Below are 21,112 nucleotides of genomic sequence, written 5' to 3' on the forward strand. Positions count from 1 at the left end.
TGCCCTCCTCTGCATCTTGACATCTCTGGTTCTGTTCCACTGATGCTTCTTTGATTGTCTGCCTGACACCTTCATCCAAAGCTTTCAGGAAAAGGTTGGAGACAGCTTGTTTTAGATGGTGGTTGCTCCATGTAGCAGTAAAAATTTTCTCTCCATTGAGATCCCGCTGTTGTTAGAGATACCAAACAGTTTTTGTTGTGTGTTAGTTGCTCAGATGTAACTCTTTGCAACCCCATGGACTGTAGCACGCCAGGCTCCTCTGTCCATGGAATTCCCTAGGCAAGAATATTGGAGTGGGTTGCCATTCCCTTCTCTAGGGGATTTTCCTAACTCAGGGATCTAACCTGAGTCTTCTGCATTACAGGTGGATTTTTTATCATCTGAGCCACCAGTAAAGCCCACAAAAGAGTTAAGAGTTTTAGATAATTTCCTTTTTGGTGGTAGTTAAAAGACATTTAAAAGAACTTTTCACAGAGCAACTCAGTTCTCTAAAGCAGGGGTCCCCAACCTCCTGGATCTTATGCCTGATGATCTGAGGTGGAGCTGATGTAATAATAATAGAAATAAAGTGCACAATAAATGTAAGGCACTTGAATCATCCCAAAACCATTTCCCCAGCCCTGGTCTGTGAAAAAAAAAATTGTCTTCCATGAAACCAGTCCCTGGTGCCAAAAAGTTTGGGAACTGTTGCCGTAAGGAGTCTGTGGTATCTCACGTAGGAAGGCTACATTTCAAGCAGGTTTAGCGTTAAGCTGGTGATTAAAGAGGCCCTGTATCCCATTACTAATACAATAGGATACAATAGGATACAATAGGCCCTGTATCCTATTACTAATCCCAGAGCCGTGCGATGCCCCCCGTCACCACATGACATTAGTGAGAAAGGCGACAGGCGATGCCATATGTCTAACTTCATCATCCAGTCCTGCTATCTGAAGACACTCAGGACTTGTCTGCCAGTAATGAGTCAACAACTGTTTTCCAGTGACCGTGAGAACAGCCATTTCCTATAGTTGACTAGGAGTGGGAGCAAAGAGAAAAGATATACAAGACAAAAAAGTTAAGACTTTATTCCCCTCAGAAAATTAATAGTCCTGGTGAGAATACAAAATACAAAAATGTAAAGAACTTGCAAAACTAATACAAAATGATTGTAAATTCAGTTGGAAAACACCGGGTAAGCAGAGATACTAAAGGATTAAGAGGGTCAGAGAGGAATTGAAGAATTCATCAAAGGCTTCCACAGGAGGAGTGGCTGGAGCCAGGCTTGGGGCTGTGGAGACCATGAGTGAAACAGCTGGGAGGGCCTTGTGAATGAAGTGAGATAAGACATAAGACATAAAAGCACAGAAGGGAGAAAAATGAAGCCTAACACAGAATGGGTAATCTAATTCATCTAATTAGAATAAAGACACCTGGGACTTCCCTGATGGTACTATGGTTGAGACTTCGCCTTCCAATGCAGAGTCTACAGGTTCGATCCCTGGTCAGCGAGCTAAGACCCCACATGCCTCGTAGTCAAAAAACTAAACCATAAAGCAGAATCAATATTATAACAAATTCAATAGAGACTTTAAAACTGTTCCTATCAGAATAAAGACTCTCCATACAGAAAATGGTTAGTTCTAAGAATAAAGCAGAGCCTAGATTATCTTAAGTTCATTTATTAACTCATTCATTCATTTTTTCATTCTTTCAACACATGTTTAGAGTCCATGTACCTTGAGATACTGCTTTCCTAGTCTCTGAAGTTAGACTAGTTCTCTATTCTTATTACATTACATTCTAGGAGGAAGAGATAGACAATGAACCAATAAGCAATACATTTTTTAAAATGCCATCTGAGTCTATTTGGTGAATAGGATCCCAGGCCCATATGTTGAGCTTTTAAGGTTGCTAAGATACCCTGGTGTGAGAGACATACATAGTGGAGTGCTATTACTATCTCATGGACATCCTCCGAACATTATCACTGTTCTCCCCTTTCTGTTTCAAGGTTATAGTAGGGCCACTGGTACAGAACAATAAGCAATAAAGTCATGATGCCATTGAGTTCATGTGCAGTCTGTCCACAGGTCAGAGACCTTGACTGTCAGCATGTATAGAGCTGTCCTTAAGGCTTGAACAACAAGAAGAGGCAAAGCAAGAATCAACTGTGTTTTGGAAATTGCTCACAGAATACTATTTGTGACTTTCCCCCCTTGATAACACACTGGACAATGTAAAATTTTGCATAGATGATACATTTTGGCTTGAAAAGTTCAATGGCTCAAAATAATTTCCTGTGATTATCAGCCAGCTGTAGAACTGGCTTCCCAGGTGGCGCTAGTGGTCAAGAATCTGGTTGCCAATGCAGAGATGACGTGTTCCAATGCCAGTAAGAGACATGGGTTCAATCCCTGGGTCAGGAAGATCCCCTGGGGAAGGAAACCCACTCCAGTATTCTTGCCTGGAGAATCCCATGGAAAGAGGAGCCACCTGTAGCCTGGTGGGCTACAGTTCATGGGGTCACAGAGAATCAGACATGATGGAGCAACTTAGCACGCAGCAGCTGTTAGAACTATCTTGATGTGTATACTTACTAAACTCTCTTTATAAGGTAAAGCAATTGATCCAACTGTAATGGGAGACACATACTCCTCTAGTTTGATATCTGAAAGAAAATAGGCAATGAGAAATAAGCTACATTTTTCTGTTTGTCTTCAGAGGAGCTGGGCCAGTCAATAGCAGTGGTTTGTAATAGCACAGTGCTAGGGAAGAAATGGGGAATCTATAGGAGGGCTGATCTCTGGTCTGGCCATGGAGTTAAAATGACCCAAATTTTAACTGTTCAAATGATGCTGAGACCCAGTCAGACCTTAGAACTTTCGCTGTAAAACAAGACAAAAGAAAATGTGAACCAAATAGTAGCTGCATAAAATTTCATGAATATCATGGGTATGGTATCCCTATTCTTCCTGAAGGAGAGTAACCAAATTCTGAGGTCCTTCCACTTTGGGAGAGGATTGAAGACTAGTTGGTAAAAGATGTCATGTCTGTTTCTCCTTGTTTTTTATCTAAAATACTAAATAACTTGGCCACTTTTTGTTTGACTTTCTGGTGTTAAAAAATGCTCGACTGAGTTCGGGAACCCCACAGGCTGTAAGCCCTTAGGTGCAAATGAAGAAAAATGCTGCTTCCTTGGCGTGTGCATAGCGGCCTGCCAGCGGGCACAGCTCATGTGGGGGAGGTTTGGCTGGATTTTATCAGCCAGGAGCACTTGTGCAGTGTGCAACCTGCACTCCCATTCGTGGCGGCTCTGATTTGGTTGAAACTGAAACAGCCATCAATAAATTAAATAAGTCAGTCCAGAAGTTCTTCTGTTTTGACTGTTTTCTTCAAAAACAAGAAGTCAGTTTTAATTCGGCTTCATATTTGCCAGTCCCCACATTTAAACCTCACTGGATAAAGCAGGTCCTTACCACTCCCTTACATTAGCACTTCAGCATCCCTAACTGCATTAGGGATGCCCTTCTGCCAAGGTGTGAAAAAGGATCTTTCTACAACCAGGAACACAGGTAGCCCAAGTTCATAAATGTGGATTTCTGGGAGCATCCAGAGAGCCACATGATCTATCAAACCCATCTGGTCAGTAAGGAAGTTCTTCAAGCGCGTAAGGCCATTTTTATCCTCTCCTGTATTAAAGTTCTGGACTTCTGAAAGCTGTTCACTTCATTGTGAGACTGCTGCTGCTGCTACTAAGTCGCTTCAGTCATGTCCGACTCTGTGTGACCCCATAGACGGCAGCCCACCAGGCTCCCCCGTCCCTGAGATTCTCCAGGCAAGAGCACTGGAGTGGGTTGCCATTTCCTTCTCCAATGCATGAAAGTGAAAAGTGAAAGTGAAGTCGCTCAGTCGTGTCCGACTCTTAGCGACCCCATGGACTGCAGCCTACCAGGATCCTCCGTCCATGGGATTTTCCAGGCAAGAGTACTGGAGTGGGGTGCCATTGCCTTCTCTGTCATTGTGAGACTAGACAGTGTTTTCTCAGGGAGAACAGGGCTGAAAGTTGTCAGTCCCTTCTATTTAAAGTTACCTTTGTGTCTTCTCCATGTACACCATCAAACTTCCTGAGGGCAGAGCTAGGTCACTATGTTTGTGATGTTCCATTCTCTCAACTTTAATTCAACAGATGTTCGCTGGGATGCTTCCTTATGCCAAGCACCTTCTAGAGTTGTAGGTGATGCAGAGATGAGTCACATCAAGCCCCTCACCTCAAAGAGTATATGTTTTTGTAGAAGGAGTTGAACGCAAATACAAAAATAACTGCAATTCAAGGCAGTCAACTCAAACCACTTTGGGAGTAGAAAGAACTAAATCAGTGAAAAAGCACACACAGAGGGCAGAGAATATAGAAAAAGTAAAGAATGTGAAGGACTTCCCAAGTTGCTCAGTGGTAAAGAATCCACCTACCAATGCAGGAGACACAGTTTCCATCCTTGGGTTGGGAAGATCCCCTGGAGAAGGAAATGGCAACCCACTCCAATATTCCTCCAGGGAAGTCCCAGGGACAGAGAAGCCTGGTGGCCTACAGTCCATAGGATCCAAAAAGAATTGGACACAATTTAGCAACAAAACAGCAAAAAGAAAGGCTAATTTTTCTTTACTCCTTCCTTTGTCTGTCTTCTCGGAGTTTTAAACTTCTAATGTGTCATGTAGAGTAATGTCTTGAGGAAATGATGGGCCAAATTAGTGTAAGTCAGAATGTAGAAAAAGTCATTCTAAGCCCAACTATAGTCATTACTCAAAAGAAAGTGAAAAATCAGAAAACGCTGACACTTAAAGGGCAGGTAATCAAAGGTTTCAAAAGTTAGAATGGGCATTTTATATGTATATAATATAAATTAAATGTTAACTACCTCTGTATCTTTTTAAATGAGGAAAGATGAATGTATTTTTCATTTTGCCTCTTTCATGTTGACTCTATATGCTGTTCTGTGGCTTTTACTGATAATAAGAAATTTCCTGCTTCAAAATTATATCCCGTCATGGATGCTAATGATGACCCTGATGAAGATCATCTTACAAGTTATGATGTTCAGCTCAGTATTCAAGAATCTATTGAAGCCAGCAAGACTGTATTTTATCCTGAAAGGTAACATTCAAATTGATGATCCTCAACTAAACTTCATGGCATTAATTTTTTGTAAGATAAAATGAATGATGTTTCCAGACCCCTCTACCTTTTTTTGTGGCAGGAAATTCAATACCTTTACAAGAACTGCTGTGCACAGGTTTAGCCATCTGATTCTACAAATTCCCATCTCCTGTGAAGTATGAGACTACCTAGATAGGAAATTCCCAGTTCATTTGGTTGTATAGGATTGCCTATTTCCTCAATTCATATAGAATCAAAAAGGACAGTAAAGAATGTGAATGAAATTGTAAACACTGTTTATATGACTAACATATAGATACATATACAGAACCTGTTGTGTTACTGACTCAGGCAACCTTTATAAGTAATATATTCCATTTTGCATCTTTAAAATATGAAGAATAATGCTAACTCACCTGCCTATAAGCTTAATGAGTGGGAAAAGAGTTGAAGGCTTTTATAATATATAGCAAAGTGATATATAAACCAGAATTTTTATTTAATTATCTACTGTTAAAGTGACAGCAGTTAAGTTTATACATGAAATTGGTGTTTTGTGTTGGCAAGAGTTATACATCTAAAACTGCCAAAGTAAATTTTTGTTTTTGAGCAGCCACATTATACTTCTGACAAAACTAAACTTTAATTTACCTTTAAATTCGATTATAGTATTTAGAATCCTGTATTCTGAAATTAGTAGTGATTTTGAAAAGATTTAGTGCTAGAAAATGATTGTTTTTGAGCTTTTAAAAAACAGACATGTTAACATTTATATTTCTGGTCTCTTTCATTCTTCCCTTATCTCCCAGGAAGGCATTCACAACCCTGGAATACCAGTGGATGTTTCTGCTTTAATAGAGTTAAATCAATTTGTTATTCAATACCTAGTCACCTTTGAATAAACACACATCAGAGAGTTTCCATGAGGGTTGACAATGACCTCCTGGGTCAGTGATTGGAATTTGTTCAGTAAATGCTCAGCCTATTTTTCACTAGTTTTCACAGTTGATTAAAGATTAACATGCAACGTACAGCATATGCTCCCAAATAAGCAACCATTAATTATCCATTATTAAATTCAAAGCAAGAAACCTTTATTGAGCATAGAATTTTTAAAGTTGGGAGAAACCTTAGAGATCTTCCTATATAATCTTCTCATTTTACTGATGCAGGAACCACCATCCAGAGAGGCTGCTGGCCTCCTCAGGATCACAAAATCACAACATCTGAAAGCAGCTCTTCCGTCTCTGACTCCAATTATTTACCCCTTTTTCATTGCCTACAATTAATTTCAAAGACAATGTTTTAACCTTCTACTTTTCCATCTTCCCTAATGTTCATAGGTCCAGTGTATCATAAACATGCTCTGTATCTGACTTTTAGACATTTACATTTTTAAAGTAGATAACATCAGTTGTGTGCATTTCTTGAAGATCCTGATTATTAAACACATGTGCAAAAACTAAATAAATGTTTTGGTTCCTTTATATCATGAATACAAATATGGCTTGTATTTCTTTCCCTGGTAGATTTGTACCACTAAGCGATCAGAACAGAAAGCTTGTGGAGGCCATACAGCAAGGTAAATGGATTTATCACCTACAGTAGAATGGACTGGAGATTCCATCTGGCTGAGAGATTTTTTATCAGCTCATGTGTTTATTTTAGGTCACATTCTTGAGCTCCAGGAGTATGTGAAATATAAATATGCTTTGGATGAAGCTGATGAAAAAGGATGGTTTCCATTGCATGAAGCTGTTGTTCAACCCATTCAGCAGATACTTGAAGTTGTCTTGGATGGTAAGAAAATGTAGAATGCCCTTAACCAAACTGAAGCCCAAATGCAGATGTTCTGGAGTATTCCCAATGAACATAATAAGCAAAAATAAAAAGTAGAATAAAAGGTGATTTGCAATTTGGAAAAGATAGTACTCATGCTTTAAACTGAGTACAAAATTAGCCTATTTTGTGGAGTTCAGGGTTTACCCTTTACATCTTTCTAAAAATATGACCCAGTTTGGTGGGAAGATGTGATTATCACCTAAAAGTTTATATACACCATTAATTAATTGATTTAAATATAAAATATTTTGCTTTTCAAAGTCGGTTGTAAACTTTCATCTTGAACTGAGTTAATAGTTTCCAAAAGAGTATTATTTTGTATAAGAAATACTTACATTATTTGTCCTTATATTACATTACTTTTTTCATCATGCAAACATCAATAACTGTTGTGGTATATCTACCCAGGGTTAAATATTATTAATAATTTCTACGTTCCAACAGTGTTTTTCACATCCCAGCATCTTGTAAAACGCTTTGAGAATGCCCTTCTTTTCGACCTTCAATGTTGCTTCCTAGTGCTGTTGTAAGAGATAATGATAGCTACTGGGTAATTAACTATCCAGCTAGTCAGCCAGCTACAAAAAGTTAAAAATAGACAGATAGGATAGATAGACAGATATAGAAGATGATGTTAAGCATGGTATTTCTTTTGTAACATATTCTGATAGGATACATCATTGATTCAAATATTTCTCATTCCCACAGGCACAGACTTCATTTGACAAAAAACAATTTCAGGTTCAATTTAAATAATAATACAAAGGATTAGGGAAGTTGTTTATAATTTATTAAGAAGTGAGAAGTCACAACCCATTATCTTTTTTTGTAAAAAACACCTTGAAACACAGATGTTGGTTTGCTGGCTGTCAACTTGATTAGCAAGCCCATGCTCATCTATTTCTACTCACCATCATTTCCTAGACTTTAATCATTTCTCTTTTTAGTCTTCTCTTTTTTGTCAATTGACTTTGTCCAATCTAGTGTAGATGATATTGCATCATTCTGTTCTATATGACATCCTTTAAATAAAGACTTTTAATTTTCCACATGCTTTCATATCTCAGCATCTTATAAGACGCTCTGGGAGTTCAAGACATCTGATGGAGAAACACCTTTGACTTTGGCAGTCAAAGCTGGTCTGGTGGAAAATGTAAGAACTTTACTAGAGAAAGGAGTGTGGCCAAACACCAAAAATGACAAAGGAGAGACGCCCCTTCTGCTTGGTAAATGACCTATTTTTCCTAGAACTTTTATAATTTGAGACAAATAATATTTATTCACTATTTAATGGAAACCACTGTGTATTGGCTAAAATTGTGTGACCTCATCTGTTTCCACTCTCTGACGTCCTTTCCTAACCCCCATCTCACTTGCCATATGATTTTGTTTTCTTGTCCCACCAGGAGGTGAAATGTGAAAGCTCTTTCAGCACCAGTTAATCAGCACCAGTTAATCAGAAACTCCTCTAATGAGGAGTTTTATGAGCCCAGGAGTGCCAGTTTTGAAGCAATAGTTTCTAAATGGGGTCCAGCCTGTAAGGGATATTGCATGTGTGATCTGTAGCTTAATCAAAGAGGCAGAAAGGGGACTCCAGAGAGAGACATGAGGTACAGAGCAGAATGATGAAACCAAATTTGAAGGCAGGAGATCCAGCAGATTCTGAGCACACAAGTGTGTCCCTGGGGTCACCACTGCGACACATCAAAGGAATGATTGTAAGCATGAAGATGTTGTTTATCTATACACAGCTTCTTCTCAGGCTTGTATATCCTGCTGTTTGTTGACCAATAAGAATTGGCAAGTCTATTTGCAGTAGCAGAGTGAGATGAGATTAACTATAGATGACCACAGATAACCTTTCTTTCTCTCAGGGACATAGATATGGAGTAAGAATTAGGGTTTTGGCATCTGAGATACTTGTATTTATTTTTCTTCCATTTTATTGAAAGGTAATTGACATATAACATGGTACTAGTTTAAGGTATACAACATGATTTGATGTATGCATTACTATGAAATGATTACAACAGAAAGCCTAGGTAACCTGCCTCACTTCACATAGTTACACACTGTTTTTTCTTGTGTAGCAAACTTTGTTTTGCAAACTTTTAAGATCTACTCTCTTAACAACTTTCAAGTATACAATTCAGTATTGTCATGTGAATGTTAATTCTAGCTGTGAGACTGCAGTTATGGGTCTCAGCTTCCTCATGTGTAAAATGGAAATACAACATCCACCATGCAGAATTAGCCTATTATACAGAGTGAAGTAAGTCAGAATGGAAAACATCAAAACAGTATATTAATGCATATATATGGAATTTAGAAAGATGGTAATGATGACCCTATATGCAAGACAGCAAAAAAGACACAGATGTAAAGAACAGACTTTTGGACTCTGTGGGAGAAGGCGAGGGTGGGATGATTTGAGAGAATAGCACTGAAACATGTATATTACCTAAATGTATATGTGTATGTAGTATGTATATGTGTATTTCACATATATATGTGAAATAGATTGCTAGTCCAGGTTTGATGCATGAGACAGGGCACTCAGGGCCGGTGCACTGGGAAGACCCTGAGGGATGAGATGGGGAGGGAGATAGGAGGGGGGTTCAGGATGGGGGACACATGTACATCCATGGCAATTCATGTGAATGTATGGAAAAACCACTAAAATATTGTAATTAGCCTCCAATTAAAATAAATTAATTGATTTACAAAAAAAATTAGAGAAAAATCACTTCAGTTCCATTCAGTTCAGTCGCTCAGTTGTGTCTGACTGTTTGCGACCCCATGGACTGCAGCATGCCAGGCTTCCCTGTCCATCACCAACTCCCGGAGCTTGCTCAAACTCACGTCCATTGAGTCAGTAATGCCATTCAACCATCTCATTCTCTGTCGTCCCCTTCTCCTCCTGCCTTCAATCTTTCCCAGCATCTGGGTCTTTTCAAATGAGTCAGTTCTTCGCATCAGATGGCCAAAGTATTGGAGCTTCAGCATCAGTCATTTCAATGAATATTCAGGGCTGATTTCCTTTAAGATAAACTGGTTGGATCTCCTTGAAGTCCAAGGGACTCTCAAGAGTCTTCTCTAACACCACAGTTTAAAAGCATCAATTCTTCAATGCTCAGCTTTCTTTATAGTCCAACTCTCACATCCATACATGACTACTGGAAAAGCCATAGCTTTGACTACACAGACTTTTGTTGGCAAAGTAATGTCTCTGCTTTTTAATATACTGTCTAGATTTGTCATAACTTTTCTTCCAAGGAGCAAGTCTGTTTTAATTTCATGGCTACAGTCACCACCTGCAGTGATTTTGGACCTCTAAAAATTAAGTCTCTCACCATTTCCATTGTTTTCCCATCTATTTGTCATGAAGTGATGGGACCAGATGCCATAATCTTAGTTTTCTGAATGTTGAGTTTTAAGCTGACTTTCTCACTCTCATCTTTCACTTTGATCAAGAGGCTTTTTAGTTCTTCACTTTCAACCATAAGGGTGGTGTCATATGCATATCTGAGGTTATTTAATTTCTCCCAGCAATCTTGATTCCAGATTGTACTTCATCCAGCCTGGCATTTTTCATGATGTACTCTGCATATAAGTTAAATAAGTAGGGTGACAATATACAGCCTTGACATACTCCTTTCCCAATTTGGAACCAGTCTATTATTCCATGTCCAATTCTAACTGTTGTTTCTGACTTGCATACAGATTTCTCAGGAGGCAGATCAGGTGGTCTGGTATTCCCATCTCTTTAAGAATTTTCCACAGTTTGTTGTGATCTACACAGTCAAAGGCTTTTGCATAGTCAATAAAATCAATAGAGAAAAATATTAATATGTAAACTTCTGCCACATGGTAGATGCTCAGGAGAGGAGAGATGTTATGAAATAATGCACGTGTGGCAGGAGGAGGGGAAGCAGCCCTGAGATTGTTCACCAGGCATTCCAGCCATTCAGTTCAGTTAAGTTGCCCAGTCATGCCCAACTCTTTGCAACCCCATGGACTGCAGCACACCAGGCCTCCCTGTCCATCACCAACTCCCAGAGGTTACTCAAACTCATGTCCATTGAGTTGGTGATGGCATCCAACCATCCCATCCTCTGTCATCCCCTTCTCCTCCTGCCTTAAATCTTTCCCAGCATCAGGGTCTTTTCAAACGAGTCAGTTCTTCGCATCAGGTAGCCAAAGTATTGGAGTTTCAGCTTCAGCATCAGTCCTTATGAATATTCAGAGATCGCAGAGGAAGCCAATAAAGCATCGTGAGCTGTGGTCACAGTGAGTCAACACTACCCCAGTGCCTGTCCACAGGGAAATCTCTAGAATTTTAAGAACAGCCTGAATATTGTTAACAGAAAACTTAGATAATTCAAACATCAGTAAAATATTTACAGTTGACAACATTAATTCAGCAACATCAATGCACCCAACATTTATCTAGTTCAGTTCAGTTCAGTCGCTCAGTTGTGTCCGACTGTTTGCGACCCCATGGACTGCAGCACGCCAGGCCTTCCTGTCCATCACTGACTCCCAGAGTTGACCCAAACTCGTGTCCCTTGAGTTGGTGATGCCATCCAGCCATCTCTTCCTCTGTCATCCCCTTCTCCTGCCCTCAATCTTTCCCAGCATCATGGTCTTTTCAGGTGAGTCAGCTCTTCACAGCAGGTGGCCAAAGTATTGGAGTTTCAGCTTCAGCATCAGTCCTTCCAGTGAACACCCAGAACTGATCTCCTTTAGGATGGACTGGTTGGATCTCTTTGCAGTCCAAGGGACTCTCAAGAGTTTTCTCCAACACCACAGTTCAAAAGCATCAATTCTTCGGCACTCAGCTTTCTTTATAATCCAACTCTCATATGACTAATGGAAAAACCATAGCCTTGACTAGATGGGTCCTTTGTTGACAAAGTAATGTCTCTGCTTTTTAATATGCTGTCTATGTTGGTCATAACCTTCCTTCCAAGGAGTAAGCGTCTTTTAATTTCATGGCTGCAGTCACCATCTGCAGTGATTTTGGAGTCCAGAAAAATAAAGTCATCCATTGTTTCCACTATTTCCCCATCTATTTGCCATGAAGTGATGGGACTGGATGCCATGATCTTATTTTTCTGAATGTTGAGCTTTAAGCCAACTTTTTCACTTTCCTCTTTCAGTGTCATCAAGAGGCTCTTTAGTTCTTCTTCACTTTCTGCCATAAGAGTGGTGTCATCTGCATATCTGAGATTACTGATATTTCTCCCAGCAATCTTGATTCCAGCTTGTGCTTCCTCCAGCCCAGCGTTTCTCATGATGTTCTCTTTATATAAGTTAAATAAGCAGGGTGACAATATACAGCCTTGATGTACTCCTTTCCTGATTTGGAACCAGTCTAGAAGTCACAGTAAACCAGATTCTATGCTGAATAGCACAGTACAAATGGAATGATCATCTTTCAAAGAATCTAGTGAGACCCTAGATATGATCGAAATAGAAAACAAGTGTTAATAAATGCTATAACAAAGGTGTATATCCAAAGTAAATTGGGGAAATAAGAGAGCAGTGGAATCTGTGAAACTTCCAAAGAAATAGTTGTGACTCATGGGACATAGAAGAGATCAACAACAGGCCTTTGCCCCTGCACATAAATGTTAAAATGAATAGTGTTATCACATCTTGGGAGCGTTCTGCTCTGATTTCTTCTTTACTCATGCCCTATGTGGCAGCTTTTAGCCCTCTCCAATTCAGATTAAATTGGAAAAACTAATTATTATAGTCAGGGTACAGGTAAAGCTTCCATAACAAAACCAGCAAACAAACACAGATACATAAAACAAACTGCAATGACTTCGAAAAGAAAGAAGTTCGTTCCTCTCTCACACAACAATTCAGAAGTGAGTGTAGATATCTGATTTGTGATGATCTTATAGTTATTAAGTGTTTTTTGCACACAGACTCCTTCTCAGCCCATTGCTCTAAACTTGGTGTCACCTTCCTCCAGTAGGACAGTCACATGATTGTCCTGACCAGAGGGTCCCAGCGTGCAGAGGAAGCCAAGGGAACTGTCTGGTACAACAGCTCAGCTCCTCTGCTTTCCACTTTCCCAGAACATGGTGCCATTCACAGCTCAGTTAATTTTACTTCATTTTCTTTGTCACAAATCGGTATATATCCTCTTTACTCCATCTCCTCTCTCAGTCTTCCAATCCTTCTCTAGGTACTGCAGAAGAAAATCTCTATTGGTATGTCATATGAGTCAGATTATCACTGAAGATATTAAGTAAATTATATGGGCAAAACTCATGAAGAGTAGGACATGACTGAGCAACTAAACTGGAACTGGATGGGCAAAACACATATATCCAGAAAGAAAATTACAAAATTTTTTTTAAAGAAAGAAAGTGCCAGCAAACTATAAGGTGTTCAAAAGTGCCTATAACTTATGCAAAATACCTCCTTAAATTCCTTAACTCTTCAGCTGAGGCTTGTTCTCCTCTAAGCATATAATGATACATATATTATGTGAAATGTATTCTTTACTTCATAAATTATTTAATTTGTATTTTACTTAGTTACATTACACACATACTGTACCTTGTTAGTTTTCAGTATTTTAGCCAATTATTGGTTAAGGATATCTTCATGGTTTAGCTTGGAAGAGGGGTTCCCCACGATTTTCATTATTATTTCTATGAGAAATAAAATATATTTTTAGTTCCAAAAGCTGAACTACAAGTAAAGTTTTTTTTTTTTAGTTATTTCAAGTTTAATATGGCTTATATATGCTGTTATTTTCTTGAAGAAAGGCTAGTATCTCTAATCAACATGTTCCCTGAGTCAGACAAAAGGAAAAGAGATCATAAAAGAAGAGATTCATTATTTTATTACATTTTTTTTTCTAATTAGAAAAAATGGAATAGGAGCAAGAAGATAAATGAGGGCACATTACCTCTTATTTCATTTAAGTTACTGATGTTTGCTTCGCAAGAGCACCAGCTAGGATGAGGTAATTCACTGTAATTAGAGCTGCCAGTGGCAGGTGGGTGATTCAGAGAAAGGCATTTGTCAATAGATTCTGCTTCAGACGGTGAGCAGGAGAAAAACTGAAATTGCTGCAGTGAAGGCTTGCTTGCCTCCTAGTGAATTAGACAATTTGTCCTCATCCTCCTTTTCTGCCTTTTGGAGCCATTTCTCTTGCCTTGGCCTCAGAGCCTTTCCACCTTCAGCTTCTTACCTGCCCAAGACGTTCAGTGTGCCCCCATATCCCCTTCTGTCTTTCCCAGCAAAGGCCCAGTCTTTGAATCTTTATTCAAACAGAAAGCAGTATCACCTTCACTCCCCAGGCTTCAAATTCCCCAAGTGAGAACCATGTCTGTCTTTTTCCTGCTGCCCGCTGTACCTAACAAGTGACTCAGACAGTAAAGAATCTGCCTGCAATGCAGGAGACCTGGGTTCAATCCCTGGGATAGGAAGATTCCCTAGAGGAAGGCATGGCTACCCACTCCAGTATTCTTGCCTGGAGAACCCCCATGGACAGAGGAGCCTAGTGGGCTACAGTCTACGGGGTCACAAAGAGTCAGACACGACTGAATGACTAACATTTACATATAGCCAGCACATATTAACTGAATGAAAGAATGAACAAATGAATAAGTGTTAGAGAGTAACCTTCATCCTGCTGTTTTTCTTATTAAGATTTTACATACTGATAAGAGGAAAATGCATGACACCTTAGAGAAGTATTTATATCTAACCTGGGAGAATCCATCAACAATCAGAAAGAGAAAAAGACTTAACAGTGTAATTTCAGCTACTAGAAAAAGAAAAGAAGGAGAGAGACATCTGATTTATTGAACCTCAGAAAACATAGTACATCAGCTGTCGTGTACTTCACCTGTAAGAAGAACAACTGACCTACCTGGATTCTAAACATTCCTATTGCTAACATCTCATAAGAGTATGGGAAAGAAATGTTCATTTAATATTTCCTACTTTGGTGGGAAAAAACTCTCTCTAGAGGGAGAAAAACTTGATAAACATTATCTACACAGGTGGCTCCATGATCCTAGAAGTGAGGAAATCATAATAATAATAATGGTTATCATTTATTGAGCTCCTACTGTATACTAAGCATTTTACATATATTATTTAATTATTTAACTGATACAAAAGTTGATCTTATTTTCATCTCGGCGATGAAGTGGAAGTTTAGAAAGAGTACACAGAGTATCCTAACTCAGTGACATGCATCCTGTTTTCCACGAAACTCTTACCCCTCCTCAGGTCAGGGTCTTAAAGAAAAGGCAGTATCATCTTATATGCTTACATTCCTCGAGAGAAACCAGTTATGAGAAACAGAGGGGTATGGAAAATACAAGAAAAGGTGTCACTAATATCTCTCTTGATATTAAATCTGGTAATTAGTGTAGTGCCATGTAAGGGATTTATGTTATATGCCTCCTGTTGACTGTTCTTTTTAAAAATCATCTTCAAGCTGTTAAAAGAGGCTCCTATGACATGGTGTCTGCTCTGCTTAAACACAACACCAGTCTTGACCAGGCCTGTGTGAAGCGATGGTCAGCAATGCATGAAGCAGCCAAACAAGGCCGCAAAGACATCATAGCTCTGCTACTAAACAATGGAGGCAATGTCCACCTAAAAGACGGATTTGGAGTGACCCCGTTAGGTGTTGCGGCCGAGTATGGTCACTGTGATGTGTTGGAACATCTGATCCACAAAGGTACGTGGAAAGGAATTACATGCTGCTGATGTTTCTCATGGGCTTCCCAGGTGGCTCAGTGGTAAGGAATCTGCTTGCCAATGCAGGAAACACAAGTTCGATCCCTGGGTCAGAAGATACCCTGGAGGAGGAAATGGCAACCCCTTCCAGCATTCTTGCCTGGGAAATCCCATGGACAGAGGAGCCTGGTGGGCTACCATCCGTGGGGTTGCAGAGTTGGACATGACTGAGTGACTGAGCACAAGCACAGTGTTTCTCTTGCCTCTCAGATCTCCTTTTCTCCATCTCTCACTGCCTCCTCTTCCTCTCCTGAATGTATCTGGGCATCAGATTTTTACCCCATCCCTCAATAAGCCCCACAATAGGCCCCTATTGCACAGCTCACTTGAATCCTATGCATGGGGACCTGCAAATCTGAGTGCCCGGCCCTGATGGCTATCTCTGCTGCTGCTGCTAAGTCACTTCAGTCGTGTCCGACTCTGTGCAACCCCATAGAAGACAGCCCACCAGGCTCGCCCGTCCCTGGGATTCTCCAGGCAAGAACATTGGAGTGGGTTGCCATTTCCTTCTCCAATGCATGAAAGTGAAAAGTGAAAGTGAAGTCGCTCAGTCATGTCCGACTCCTCGCCACCCCGTGGACTGCAGCCTACCAGGCTCCTCCGCCCATGGGACTTTCCAGGCAAGAGTGTTGGAGTGGGTTGCCTAGGACCACATTATTCTCAAGGATCCTCTGTAGGGAAAAGACTAATATTTTTGAAATTCCCCCACAGTGCAACTCATTTAATTATCAAATAAGCCATATGAAATAAGCTATATTACTGTAGTTTACAGATAAGGAGTTGGAAGTTCATGGAAGTAAGTAGCTTGCCCCAGACTCTCACAGTCAGCAACAAAGCCATAATTCAAACAGACCGCTTTCCCCTACATCATGCCTTCTGGTCCTCATGACATTTGAATATTACACAATTTGTGTTCTTTGATGATATTTTGTGTCATTCTCCCTCTGAGCCATTTAAGACAGTCAGGCTTATTCATCTTAGGATCTTCTGCTGGATCATGCATGGTGTTTGCACATAGAAGACAGTTAATAAAGATTTCATGAAATGAGACAGAGCATTAACTGTTGTCTTTAAAAGTCTAACTAAACCTTTTTTAGGGAGCATTTTCCTATCATGAAAATTGACTTGATTTCTCAGACGTCAGTGAGGGAAAGATTTCCTAATAGAATGAAACATGCTTCATGATTGTTTATTGAAAAGGCTAAGAACACAGATGTTCTTAATTCTGTATTTTTAAGTCCTAATCAGAAAGGAAACAACAGGTTATTTTTAAGGAGATGATCTTGACGTCTGCCCGGTGATCACCCTGCTGCATGCCTTGTACCGCCAGGAGGTGACGTGCTTGCTTTGGCGGATGACGGTGCATCGGTGTTGTTTGAGGCAGCAGGAGGGGGCAATCCTGACTGCATCTCCCTCCTGCTGGAATATGGAGGAAGTGGAAACATACCTAACAGAGCAGGGCACCTTCCTATACACCGAGCTGCCTATGAGGGACATTACCTGTGAGTAATAAACCATAGCGTGATCACTTCAAGTTGAAAACACAAACTTGTATATATGGCATAATCTTAAATATGTCTCTTAACATCCAAAAAGAAAAAGGCAAAATGTTCACAAGTTTTGTATATCTATGTGTTTGTTTGATTTTCCCCTTCTTTTTATATTCTTATACCTTAAAAAATTTCCACATTGAATTTATACTGCTTGTCAAATGAAAAGATATTTTCCTTTAGAAGAAAGTTATAAATGAGACTTCTGCACATGCCACCCAAATGTGCCTTTTTAAAAAAAATCTGTTTAACAGAAGGCTACAGGGCTTCTAAAAATTTTGCCCTTGGCAAAGGATTGAAATTTGTAATACTCCAATTTTTATCAACATAAAAAGATATTATAATGTAAAATATATCCTTGAATAGAAAGGTATCATTATAAATTTAGGTTTCTTTAATAAAATGGTCAGATATATTCTAAAATCACAAAATGTGCCACAACCAACACATCAATAGAAATCTATAATCATAATAAACTACCCACCTTGAAAGGATGGTTTTTGGCAATTAAATGTATGTCATAAATTCAAAAACTTTGAAATCATTAGGCTTCATCACTTTCAGTGGTGACGTTGGCTAAGTTAAGTGGCTAATGACAAGTAATTGATGCGAAGTGACATGTTGTTAAAGTTTACCTGGATTTACTCCCAGTGTTCATAAATTCACACCTGGTAGCTCCGAATTAGGCACAAGAGATCAAGTTCTCCTTGCCTGTGGCTCTCATACATGTCCAATTCATCAGTCAAGTGTGAAATTCACAGCTATTCGTCACAGGTTCTTAGTAATACAAGCTGTGGTTAGTTATCTCAATTGAACTCACGTAAGATTGATGGAACAATAAAGACCCTTCTTGTTGCTAATAATTCAAGTTCAAGTAAGTAGAGAGGATATACATGGACGATATTAAAGCATAGATTGTTCATGGAGCATTGAAGCGGAATAACAAATAAGAATTCAAGAGGCCTAAATTCTAGTCATTACTCTTCTGCATCTGTGTGACCTTGGACAAGTCATTTCGCTTCTCAAGCCTTCGTATGGCTCTGCTGGTAATAAAAGGGTTGGACTCAGTGATGCCCAAGTTGACTTCCAGCTCTAAATTCCTGTTACTCCATGGTTCTAATTAAGTCAACAGTATGAAGCATTCATCTGTGACATTGAATGAACCTACTTTTCTGTTATATATTCTTCATTAAGTAGCCCTGGTTGATTATAGATAATATGTTGTTCAGAGAAGAATTGAAAAATGGGGAGGGTTCCTGAGGAATCACAATTCTAGAACCAAATATTTAAGATCTAGTAGGTTCCCCAGGAATATTTAGACTGGGAAGCTAAATCAAAACTAAACTGGATAGTACTAAGTCTATGGACAAAGACTGAATATTTTTGTTTAAGGTTATCTAGAGAAAATAAAGGAAGCTAATCAAATTGTGTTCACTTGTCCAGCACGGAAGCTGGTTTATTTCATTTCTTAATTTTCTTCCTGCCATGTGGATATTTGATTCTTTTTTTTTTTTTTTAGTGCACTGAAATATCTTATTCCAGTAACATCCAAACATGCAATCCAGAAAAGTGGGCTAACACCAATTCACTCAGCAGCAGATGGACAAAATGCACAGTGCCTAGAACTGCTTATTGAAAATGGCTTTGATGTCAATAGCCTGCTTGCTGACCACATTTCTGAGAGCTATGATGACGAACGGAAGACTGCGCTCTATTTTGCTGTTTGCAATAATGATATCCTTTGCACAGAAATCCTCCTGGCTGCAGGTGCAGACCCAAACCTAGATCCCCTCAACTGTCTACTGGTGGCAGTGAGGGCCAATAATCATGAAATTGTCCGGCTGCTTCTTGCCCATGGAGCTAATGTCAATTGTTACTTCATGCATGTGAATGACACTCGTTTCCCCAGTGCCATACAGTATGCCCTAAATGACGAGGTAATGCTCAGGCTGTTGCTGAATAATGGTTATCAGGTGGAGATGTGCTTTGAATGCATGCATGGGGACATCTTTGGAAACTCGTTTGTGTGGTCGGAGATAGAGGAAGAGGTACTGCCGGGATGGACATCTTGTGTCATAAAAGATAACCCGGTGAGTTACACCCTTCTCTTCTTCGTATTGGGTCAGCATCATAATTTTGCTCATTTAGGGATGTTCCAAGAAAAGAAAAACAAACTCCAACTTTTATATTTTTCTTCTTCTTGTGTTTTTGTTTGCAATGAGATGGGGAAATAAGCATAAAACTAGGCCCCCAAAAGTATAGTTTTCTTGAATTGGAAACCAAATGTTGAATAATTTGGAAAATGTATGCAATTAGTAACTCATGCTTATTTGGTGGAATCTGGGGGCTAGAAACACGGTAAGAAGAATCATGGAAAATAGCATCGTTTTTCTACATTATGCTGAGTACTGTCACATCAGAGCCACGCATGCTTCAGGGCTCATTGTTTCACAGAAACAAACAAATCATTTACTTTGCTTTTTTGGTTCATAACAAGAAGGGTACTTTTATTTCATGTAAAAAGGCAAAGGTAATAATTTGTGAGAACAAAATTGTTTATGAATATAGTATATTAAAAGTGCTACTAACTTCAATTTTATTACTTCTCTCAGTTCTGTGAGTTTATTACAGTCCCCTGGATGAAGCACTTGGTAGGCAGTGTTATTCGTGTATTAATAGATTACATGGATTATATCCCTCTGTGTGCTAAACTGAAATCTGCACTAGAAGTACAGAGAGAATGGCCAGAAATCCGTCAAATACTAGGTAAAAGCAAAAGTTTTTCCTACAAAATTTTTTATGGAGAATGTATATAGGAAAAATTTCTTAATGTCAGTTTTGATACCTTTTCAGTGCTACCTTATATTCAGATTTATCTGTTTTCTCAAATCATCCTTAATAGTTCCTCTGATAGAAGATACTTTTTGCTTTTTCTTGACACTTTCCAACTGTTTAATTGTATAATGAACAATGCCATAACTGTATTAACATTCTGAATAGAACCCACTTTTTAAAAGTTAACTTCTATAATATCATAAAGTATAGGATTCTCCATGTGGGCAGGGATCCGTTTTGTTTATTTTTGTACTCTCAGGGCTTAGCATAATGCCTCATAAGCAGTAGATACTCAATACTAAATAAATGAATGAATGGAATGAATTAAAATATCCTTTTTGATCTAGTCTCTCTGGGTCTTTACTGACAAATTCCTACTATTAAAAGTATGTTTTACAGGCAGGCCATTTTGTATTTTCTAGGTTAAAGCTTAGTTATAATCATAAAAGTGAGTCATATTATAAAAGTTTCAATAAAATACATCTAAAATTACCCCCAAATACATATAAAAAACAGAAAAAAAATTATAAATTGGGAATGTTTTCTCTTTCAAAATATGAGTTTGGAAAAATGTACTTTCAAAACCTACTTGGAAAATTTCATGGAGGCTAAAGAAGCATCCTAGAACCTGACAATATATTTAAATATTCTGGCACTCTTAATACACCTAAATCAATCTTCAATGGTATAACAAAACCACAACATCCCATTCTTTAAGATCAAGCAAATTTTATACAAATTAGTAGATATTTTATAGTCAAAAAGATGAAATTGAAATGTTTACCTGATTTACATACCATATTTGTTAGATATAAAATTCTATAAAAAGAAATGTTCATCTAAGCACTTAGTTTCAATCAGAGTCTCATACATTAAAGTATATAATCTGAACTTGGACTGTTCTGACCATGGTAGCAAGAGACGGAAGTTGGCAAAAACGGTGGAGATTTGATTGGCTAGAAAA

General features: G+C 38.9%; 1 protein-coding gene across 2 annotated transcripts in view; it reads left to right on the forward strand.

The window, feature by feature from the left end:
* The window catches only part of ASB15 (ankyrin repeat and SOCS box containing 15), a 36,402-nt gene that overhangs the window by 9,314 nt on the left and 5,976 nt on the right, over nucleotides 1–21,112 (forward strand). For both annotated transcript variants that reach the window (XM_055590818.1, XM_055590817.1), the window contains exons 3-10: nucleotides 4,998–5,134; nucleotides 6,667–6,719; nucleotides 6,806–6,937; nucleotides 8,047–8,205; nucleotides 15,459–15,704; nucleotides 17,094–17,265; nucleotides 18,833–19,403; nucleotides 19,926–20,079. In XM_055590818.1, the coding sequence (XP_055446793.1) occupies nucleotides 5,028–5,134; nucleotides 6,667–6,719; nucleotides 6,806–6,937; nucleotides 8,047–8,205; nucleotides 15,459–15,704; nucleotides 17,094–17,265; nucleotides 18,833–19,403; nucleotides 19,926–20,079 (1,594 nt within the window). In that variant the 5' untranslated portion in view covers nucleotides 4,998–5,027. The remainder of the gene's footprint in view (nucleotides 1–4,997; nucleotides 5,135–6,666; nucleotides 6,720–6,805; nucleotides 6,938–8,046; nucleotides 8,206–15,458; nucleotides 15,705–17,093; nucleotides 17,266–18,832; nucleotides 19,404–19,925; nucleotides 20,080–21,112) is intronic.

The sequence above is a fragment of the Bubalus kerabau genome, chromosome 8 (genome assembly GCF_029407905.1).
Source record: "Bubalus kerabau isolate K-KA32 ecotype Philippines breed swamp buffalo chromosome 8, PCC_UOA_SB_1v2, whole genome shotgun sequence".
Lineage (NCBI taxonomy): Eukaryota > Metazoa > Chordata > Mammalia > Artiodactyla > Bovidae > Bubalus > Bubalus kerabau.